Genomic DNA, 10254 nt, shown 5'->3' with positions numbered 1-10254 from the left:
TGTCTCTCTCAGTCACACAGCAGAGGAGGGGGAGGTATACACACTGCACACCACACACACTCTCTCTCTCTCACACACACTCTCTCACACACAAGCTGGCTCACGCAGCCACATTTTCTCAGGCTGCTCCTGCAGACTGACAGCAGAAGACGTAGGAGGAGAGAACAGAAAGAGAGTGAGAAAAGGAAACAAGGGAAATATCAACCGAGCCAGAAGAGGAGAGTCAAGCAGCACTTATCCTTTTTCTTCATCCACTCAGCATTAAATTAAAACACAGGGAATATAGAACTCTTTGTTAATCTGTAACTGAACAGGGGCTGCTCTGCTCTGTTCTGCTGAGAGGGACCCGCTCTGCTGAGGAACCTGCTCTGCTGAGGAACCTGCTCTGCTGAGGAACCTGCTCTGCTGAGGGACCTGCTCTGCTGAGGAACCTGCTCATTCTCCAGGACTATGGCACCACATCTGAGACATGGAATCTCGGTCTCTCTTTCACAGCACCGGTGTCTCCTCCTCCATTCTCTCTTTCTCTCCGTCTATTTCCTGACTGTTGCAGGGTTCAACCTGGATACTAGCATGACTCTGACCAAGGAGGGGGAGACCGGCAGCTTTTTTGGATTCTCTTTAGCGCTTCACCAGCAACTCACACCAGAACCACACAGTTGGTAAGTCAGAGGCTGGCTGGCTGCGTAGCATGTGTCTCTATCAGTGTGTGATTTTATGGGTACGGGGGGGGCACTAACAGTGGACCATACTGATTGAGTGGAGTTGAAACAGTTACTCTAGTCAGCATTTCTACATTGCACTGATTGTATCATGCAGTCCTTCGATTCAGTCATTCAGGTATTGATAACATTTAATCCATGATGCTGTATTTAGAAGCACTGCACTGGGAGCACTAGTTTCATTATGGTTGTGTGTGTGTGTGTTTGTGTGTGTGTGCGTGTGTGTGTGTATGTGTGTGTATGTGCATGCAGAGAGGGCACCCTGTAGCTAATTTAATGGTCCCACTGCCATGTGATTTACAGTGAGTTGGATGGGGTGCAGGGTGAGACTGACTGTATAGCTGAATCAGCAGATAGATCAGGAGGAGAGGGAGAGAGGGAGAGAGGGAGAGAGGGAGAGAGGGAGGGAGAGTGGGAGAGAGGGAGAGAGGGAGAGGGAAAGAGGAAAGAGGGAGAGAGAGAGAGAGGGAGAGAGATAGAGAGGGAAGGGGGAGATACAGAAAGAGGTAGAGAGGGAAGATTGAGGGAGGGAGTGATAAAGGGAGAGAGGGAAAGAGGGACGAGAGAGAGAGAGGGAGGAGAGAGAGAGAGGGGGGAGATAGAAAGGGAAGGTGGGAGAGATTGAAAGAGGGAGTGATAAAGGGGAGAGAGAGAGGGACAGAGAGAGAGGGGGAGAGAGGAGAGGGAGGAGAGGGAAGGAGGGAGGGAGAGAGAGAGGGAGAGAGAGAGAGGGGGAGAGATACGGAGGAGAGGGAGAGAGGAAAAGAGGGGGAGAGAGAGAGGGTGGATGGATTTTACTCACATTTTACTGTTGCAGTTCAGGACAGATATGCAGCGGTAGTGTAGGGGTGGTGTGTGTTTGTGTTTGTGTGTGGGTGCATGCACGTGTGTGTGTGTATGCATGTGTGTGCGTGCGTGCATGCTTGTACAGAACGTAGATCTGGAGTCGAGAGAGAGTGGTTTTACTAATGCAATTTAGCAGTGGACAGACATGCTGCAGTAGTTTATGATGGTGTGTGTGGTGGGAGGAGTAGTGGATTGTGTGTGTGGCAGGAGGAGTAGTGGATTGTGTGTGTGGCAGGAGGTTGTTATTGGTGTCCCTGGAACACTATAAGACAGCAGCACATCCGCCAGCTCTGAGTCAGCTCTGAGTCAGCTCTGAGTCAGCTCTGAGTCAGCACGGAGTCAGCTCTGAATCAGCACTGAGTCAGCACGGAGTCAGCTCTGAGTCAGCTCTGAGTCAGCACGGAGTCAGCACGGAGTCAGCTCTGAGTCAACACGGAGTCAACACGGAGTCAGCATGGAGTCAGCTCTGAGTCTGCTCTGAGTCTGCTCTGAGTCAGCACGGAGTCAGCTCTGAGTCTGCTCTGAGTCAGCTCTGAGTCTGCTCTGAGTCAGCACAGAGTCTGCTCTGAGTCAGCACGGAGTCAGCACGGATTCAGCTCTGAGTCTGCTCTGAGACTGCTCTGAGTCAGCACGGAGTCAGCACGGAGTCAGCTCTGAGTCAGCTCTGAGTCAGCACGGAGTCAGCTTTGAGTCAGCTCTGAGTCTGCTCTGAGTCTGCTCTGAGTCTGCTCTGAGTCTGCTCTGAGTCTGCTCTGAGTCAGCACGGAGTCTGCTCTGAGTCTGCTCTGAGACTGCTCTGAGTCAGCTCTGAGTCAGCACGGAGTCAGCTCTGAGTATGCTCTGAGTCTTCTCTGAGTCAGCTCTGAGTCAGCACGGAGTCAGCTCTGAGTCTGCTCTGAGTCTGCTCTGAGTCAGCACGGAGTCAGCACTGAGTCAGCTCTGAGTCAGCTCTGAGTCAGCTCTGAGTCAGCTCTGAGTCAGCTCTGCCTGAAATGTTTACCTGTCTCACAGTGTCTTTCTGCAAAGGAAGGAAGTAGTCTTATGTCTCTGTCCTGCAGTAGCACAGACATAGAATGAAGCAGTCTTTAAAATGAGTCATTCATTACATGAATTACTTGCAATTGGTGTTCAGTATAGTTAATCATGTTATACCTCCAGTATTCTTCCCATTTATTTGCAAGAGCTGATCAATCATTCCAATTCCTTGCTGGTTGTTATTATTGTATCCTGCAAACTGTTTGAGTGGCTTTTTCCCCCCCAGTGTTTTCTGTTCTCTCTGTCGATCTAAACAGTCTGGTGTTTGTAGTCACTGTTCATTTACTAGAACCTGTCCACATTAAAATATACAGACAAGAAGTCCATTTGTAGGTGTTGCTCTTCTATCAGTAGAGCTGACTCTGAACAAGAGGCTTGGTACTCTTGTACGTGTTGAAGTCAGTGTTAATTTACTATAGGTCCTGTTTAGCAGGTCCGTATTTAGCAGCCGGACGCTTATTTTACTCTTAGTGGAGTCGACCTGTCGGCCAGCACGCCATGAGGACCGTCAGAGGGATAACTTCAGCCAAACGTCAGCACTCACAGACAGTGGCGGGAAGCCAGGATCCGGGCAGGCTTCGGTCATCGAGTGTCGTCCCCATTGGCCGGCACCGCCACGTATTGGCCAATAGCATCTCTTTCCTGGACCTTATGTTAACCATTATTTCATGGAGAGCTGATATGCTGTGAATCTTCCTTGAATGATATGAGCAAACCTGGTGCCAGTAGCTAAGATTAGGAAGCAACCCTGTTGATGCCAGTAACTGTGCCATCACGATGTGCTCACCCCGAGATCACCATGTGCTCACCCCGAGATCACCATGTGCTCACCCCGAGATCACCATGTGCTCACCCCGAGATCACCATGTGCTCACCCCGAGATCACCATGTGCTCACCCCGAGATCACCATGTGCTCACCCCGAGATCACCATGTGCTCACCCCGAGATCACCATGTGCTCACCCCGAGATCACCATGTGCTCACCCCGAGATCACCATGTGCTCACCCCGAGATCACCATGTGCTCACCCCGAGATCACCATGTGCTCACCCCGAGATCACCATGTGCTCACCTCGCTCTTGTTTTCTCTCACTGAACAGTATCATTTTGAGGTATTTGATTAAGCCCCGGAAACATACTTTTAGGTAAACCTTCTTTGAAAGTAGGTGCACATGTTACCATGTTACCAAGGCATAAGATCCTTTACAGCAGCGATTCTCAACTGGTGGGTCGCGACCAACATTTGGGTCGAGGGAGGTTTTGAGTGAGTCATGGGTGTCTAAGTAAAAATAATAATAATAATGTATGCAGAAATACTCCAGTCTGAACTCAAATTACTTTAAAACAAGTAGAAAGTGTGTAGACATGATTATAGATGACATTTAAATAATAAATAATAATAATTATCTCTGAAATTTTTTTTTTCAATCACAGTATTTTCAATATGGAGCTATTAGTAGTACTACTTTGGTATTTCTTTAGTCTCAAGACAGGTGAGTTTATTAACATTCTTCATATGGGATAAACGTTATTATTGACAATGAAAGACGTGAAAAAATGTTGTTCTCTTGTCACATAATTGCTACAAATAGAGTTTTCCCGATTGTATTTTGACTATTATTTTTTTTCGTGATGCAAAATATTGGATCGGGACTGAGACAACCTGGTTCAATTTGTGTCCCGAGGAAAAACCAGCTGAGAACTAATCCTGTACAGAACTTTGACTACAACCAGAACTGGTATTTGAGTTGAAAGAAGTGTCTGTTGTATGGAACCTTTCATCAGAAGAGGTGCCAAACATGATTAGCCTCAAGCTTGAAGCTTAGTAATTAGATGCTATTGACTCATTGAGTTTTTGTGTTACAGACAGGTTTGGGTTTCAGTGGGTATAGTGCATTGTGTTCTTAGCCAGGCTCCAGAGTATCTTGACACTCAACAGTCTTAAACTGGATATAGTTGCTTTGTCATTCTTCATTCTGAGTCATTGTCAATACTGTCAAATTATTTTATATTCTATTATAGATCCAGTGACTCGTAACCTTTACATTTGCTGATGTCGTTGGCATGCCTACTAGAATATAAAATATTAATCTAGGTCTATACTGCACGCAGTCTACACACACACACACACACACACACACACACACACACACACACACACACACACACACACACACACACACACACACACACACACACACACACACACACACACACACACACACACACAGACACACACACCTTGTCCTGCTAGTCAAGTGGATGAGATGGTCTGGCGTGTGTGTTTACATGCTTGTGTACATATAGATGGTCTAGGCCACAGGAGATTGGTAGCACCTTAATTGGGGAGGACGGGCTTGGGGTTATGGCTGGAGTGGAACCGGTGGAATGGTATCAAATACATGGTTCCCATGTGCCTGATGCCATTCCATTCGCTCCGTTCCAGCCATTATTATGAGCCCTTCTCCCCTCAGCAGCCATTGGTCTAGGCATGTGTGTAGGGGCTGCTGCTGGTGTTATGTGTCTGTTTATACTGGTATGAGAGGGGGATCCTGTAATAGCTCTTTGCTTGATGGAAAAGACCTCTCCATTGGCCAAATTGCCTCAGTAGGTCTGATCGCCCATCTTGCTTTTTGTGTATACGTAAATGTGAAAATGATGTCCTAAGAAGTAGGTGAGCACTGCCTAAGACAGATGCTTTGGTATTAACTGTGTGGTGAGGTTTTAGCAATATTGTCTATTTACGTTAGGTACCATTGGCTTTAGAATGATGTCATCCAGTAGCTTATAATACTTTATCTATATATATTTTTTTACTTCACCACTATTTAACTTGGTAGTCAGTTAAGAACAAATTCTTATTTTCAATGACGGCCTAGGAACAGTGGGTTAACTGTCTTGTTCAGGGGCAGAACGACAGATTTGTACCTTGTCAGCTCGGTGATTCAATCTAGCAACCTTTCGGTTACTGGACCAACGCTCTAACCACTAGGCTACCTGCCGCCTCCTATGTTGGTCTCATGGTTTACATGAGGGCGTTCTCCTCTGCTGTCTGGGAGAACAGTCACTGTCCTCTGTAATGCAGGTCACACATCATGCTATAAGTTCTATATGAGTCCCCTGGTAGATGTCTATTATCCCTGTATTGTCGTCTCCTGGTCAACTGGAAGCCAAGACAGACAGTAGGTTTTGAGTCAACTGAGTATTTTTGTTGTTATCCTACTCCCCATTTTAATCTGTAAACATTTAGGGATAGTTTCCCAGACACAAATTACACCTAGTCCTGGACCAATTAAATCTATTGATTGTGCTTTGTAGTTCAGAATTAGGCTTAATCTGTTTCCAGGAAAATAGCCCTACAGTAAATCTCTCACTACCTTGGAAGCTTCTGTATGTGAATTTGTTACTGGTCGTTTTTAAAGTGTCTTCCCTACTGGTAGACTGGTTGACTGTTGATGTCAGTAGACCTAAAGCGTCCTTGGTTTCCACCACAGGGACTACAGCGGGTCAGGTTGCACTGAGCTTCATGTTGTGAGGCCAGTTCCATTCTTAGTGTGAAGGCCGCCTATATTAGACCCTATCCCAGTTTATCTGGAGCCGAGGGCTTGACTAGGTACATGAAACTGTACATCATCATGCTGCCATGCAGTTGAATTGCTCTTTTTCTTTTTCACTTTGCCGATAAAGTTGTGTTTAACATTTGACACGTTTTCAGCTTTCTTTTTCAGTTTCAGTTTTTTTTTTTTTTTTTTTTTAGGAGGGGGCAGATGACAGTCCCTGGTCTTACAGTAGGAGATACAGAAGTCCCTGGTCTTACAGTAGGAGATACAGAAGTCCCTGGTCTTACAGTAGGAGATACAGAAGTCCCTGATCTTACAGTAGGAGATACAGATGTCCCTGGTCTTACAGTAGGAACTACAGAAGTCCCTGATCTTACAGTAGGAGATACAGAAGTCCCTGATCTTACAGTAGGAGATACAGAAGTCCCTGATCTTACAGTAGGAGATACAGTAGTCCCTGGTCTTACAGTAGGAAGTCCCTGGTCTTACAGTAGGAGATACAGAAGTCCCTGATCTTACAGTAGGAGATACAGAAGTCCCTGATCTTACAGTAGGAGATACAGAAGTCCCTGGTCTTACAGTAGGAAGTCCCTGGTCTTACAGTAGGAGATACAGAAGTCCCTGGTCTTACAGTAGGAGATACAGAAGTCCCTGATCTTACAGTAGGAGATACAGAAGTCCCTGATCTTACAGTAGGAGATACAGAAGTCCCTGATCTTACAGTAGGAGATACAGAAGTCCCTGGTCTTACAGTAGGAGATACAGTAGTCCCTGGTCTTACAGTAGGAAGTCCCTGGTCTTACAGTAGGAGATACAGAAGTCCCTGGTCTTACAGTAGGAGATACAGAAGTCCCTGATCTTACAGTAGGAGATACAGAAGTCCCTGGTCTTACAGTAGGAGATACAGAAGTCCCTGGTCTTACAGTAGGAGATACAGAAGTCCCTGGTCTTACAGTAGGAGATACAGAAGTCCCTGGTATTACATTAGGAGACACAGAAGTCCCTCTTTGTGTCTGCATAACACATTTATGAATGTGTTAGAAAGGGCACCATACAAAACTCCTTCACACATTCCAAACACATTGAGCCATTCCTGAGAGCTAATTTGCATTAAAATGGACAAATAAACCCCTCCTTTAGAAAAGCAGCTTAAGGGTTAACAATGAACCCGCCCCCTTTTCCTCCCTAATTCAATTCATACATTTTTTTTCAAGGTCTATCCTCTTCTCCTTTTTTTTGACATTCACAAATAGTAATTCTGCTTGCCGAAACTCCCAGGGGCCATTCAAATGCAGGACTCGTAAATGTCAGAGCATTGCTGTTGTACTTGTACTGGTGTTTACCTGTTTGTGATGGATCAGCAATGGGGAGAAAGGGGTGTTGTGTACTACAGTATTACAAAGTTGAGCACACGCACACACACACGCACGCACGCACACACACACACACACGCACACGCACACACGCACACACACGAATACACACACACACACGAATACACACACACACACGAATACACACACACACACACACACAGCACGCTGCTGTGTTTCTTCCTCCCACACCATTCCCTCTCTGTCTTTTTAACATTCTCCCACGGTGGAGCCAGTGAATAAAACTCAGTGGGGAGTGGCGTGAGAGCTTTTGGCAATATTACTGTGCAGCCCATGTAGGCAGACAGGCAGCTAGGGCTACAGACAGAACAGACAGACAGGCAGCTAGGGCTACAGACAGAACAGACAGACAGGCAGCAAGGGCTACAGACAGAACAGACAGACAGGCAGCTAGGGCTACAGACAGAACAGACAGACAGGCAGCTAGGGCTACAGACAGAACAGACAGACAGGGAAGGGAAAGACAATCTGCAGAGTCAGGGAGAAACACTGCTAGCTAAGATCTGATGGAGGCGCAAAACAAACCTTCTGCTCCGTTGTTCTGTCTTTGAGTGTGTGTGTGTGTGTGTGTGTGTGTGTGTGTGTGTGTGTGTGTGTGTGTGTGTGTGTGTGTGTGTGTGTGTGTGTGTGTGTAACATAATTTAGCTGCTTGCTCATTCGTCAGTGAGCAACAAACACACTGTGACTCCTTAGCAGTTAGAACACACTTCAGTCTTATCGGTTACAGGATCAGAATTACTTTCTTCTAACAGCAAGAGAATGAGATCAATCCAGTCTCTCTCTCTCTCTCTCTCTCGCTCTCTCTCTGTCTCTCTCTCTCTCTCTCTCTCTGATCGGACTATTGGCTTGGATAGGACTAATCATTGATGTATGATTCAACTCCGGACAAGAGAGTTGTTTTGTCTCTGTTGTTTCAATGATGAACAGCTCAGCTGGTCATGAATTAGTTCTAGTTGACTCAAGCACCCGACTGTGACATGGAAGGCGTAGGAAGCTCCTCTCTCTATCCTTTCCTCCCTCTATTCCTCCCCCCTCCTCTCCCCTCCCTCCTCCTCTCACCCTCCCTCCTCTCCTCTCCCCCTCCCTCCCCTCCCTCCTCCTCTCCCCCTCCCTTCCCTTCCCTCCCTCCCTCCTCCTCTCCCCTCACACCTTCCGTTGAAACTGCAGATATTCATAAATCATGAGGCCTTCTACGCATTTAATCCAGGGCCTGTATGATGGGAGACATACTGCATGTAAACATAGCCATATTTAAAGAATCTACATACACTGAGTGTACAAAACATTAAGAACACCTTACTAAAATTGAGCCGCACCCACTTTTGCCCACAGAATAGCCTCAATTCATCGGGGGGATGGAGTCTACAAGGTGTCGAAAGCGTTCCACAGGGATGCTGACCCATGTTGACTCCAGTGCTTCCCACAGTTGTGTCAATTTGGTTGGATGTCCTTTGGGTGGTGGACCATTCTTGATCCACACTGAAACTGCTGAGCATGAAAAACCCATCAGCGTTGCAGTTCTTGACATTCTCTCACCTGGCACCTACTACCTACCATACCCCGTTCAAAGGCACTTAAATCTTTTCTCTTGCCCAATCCATGTCTCAATTATCTCAAAACTTACAAATCCTTCTTTAACCCGTCTCTTCCCCTTCATCTACACTGACTGAAGTGGATTCAATAAGGGATCATAACTTTCATCTGGATTCACCTGGTCAGTGTATGCCATGGAAAGAGCAGGTGTTCCTAGTGTTTTGTCCACTTAGTGTATAAATATACACACACAGCACATCATCTCAGATCTCAGGAAATCCTGTGTGGCTCAGTTGGATCAGAGTTGGTACTGTGTTTACACTGCCAGGAATTGTGGGTTCATTTCCTGCTGGAGCCACCCATATGTGCATACATGATTCTAATTTGTTTCTGCGAAATGGTATGCATATTATAATTATTATTATTTCAAGTTGAATGTATAATTTGATGAATGTTGAATGGGAGCATACTATAGGCAGCAGTCCAGCACTCCCAATCAGTTTAGCAAAATCCATAAAGGCCTGGTTACACCTGAGGTAGGATAGCAGGGGACAGATAATGTAAACAGATGACCTGCTGCTGTGGCTCGAGGCTAGACAGCAGATTGGTCTGAGTGGAATGCTTACTGAAGCAGAACTGGACCGGCAGCCAAGGGGACCAGGCAGTGTGATCAGAATGCTAAAGGACCAGTCAATGGCTTGGCTCAATATTTATTCAGGAATTAATTGATGGGGGGGATATACTGTGTGGACTGGGTGCAGATTAAGCAATTAAGCATTCCCAGTGGCCAGGTGTGTGCATGGATGACGGCCTCCTGGTTTGTTCCATTTCAGTGGTCTTATTCATGTTCTGTTAGTTGGCCGTCGTCTTTGATTTTCCATTATATCTATAACATCCGTGCATCTGCTTGGCATCCATTTTAAATGAACCATAACCTTTTGTTTCTCACACCCTGCAATGTGTCAATCAATATCTAACACATGTACACATCTCATGGATTCTGGAGCACCTATTGGTGGAGGGAGTGTTTTAATGGGGGTGGTTGGATCTTTAGACTTGGTACCTCAGGGTCACTCCTTCCCCCATCCTCAAGTCACGTTCAAGTCCAGTTTTATTTGGTATACATTGTCCAACGAAATGCTTACTTGCAGGTTTCTTCTCAA

The 10254-nt window shown here is 46.2% G+C and overlaps 1 protein-coding gene across 3 annotated transcripts in view; it reads left to right on the top strand.

Annotated features, from left to right (window-relative positions):
- LOC112246274 (integrin alpha-7) overlaps nt 1–10254 on the top strand; it is a 76964-nt gene continuing 66710 nt past the window's right edge. For all 3 annotated transcript variants that reach the window (XM_042324836.1, XM_042324835.1, XM_042324837.1), the window contains exon 1: nt 1–662. In XM_042324836.1, the coding sequence (XP_042180770.1) occupies nt 451–662 (212 nt within the window). In that variant the 5' untranslated portion in view covers nt 1–450. The remainder of the gene's footprint in view (nt 663–10254) is intronic.

The sequence above is a fragment of the Oncorhynchus tshawytscha genome, linkage group LG07, assembly GCF_018296145.1.
Source record: "Oncorhynchus tshawytscha isolate Ot180627B linkage group LG07, Otsh_v2.0, whole genome shotgun sequence".
Lineage (NCBI taxonomy): Eukaryota > Metazoa > Chordata > Actinopteri > Salmoniformes > Salmonidae > Oncorhynchus > Oncorhynchus tshawytscha.
This window is presented reverse-complemented; position numbering and strand designations above follow the sequence as displayed.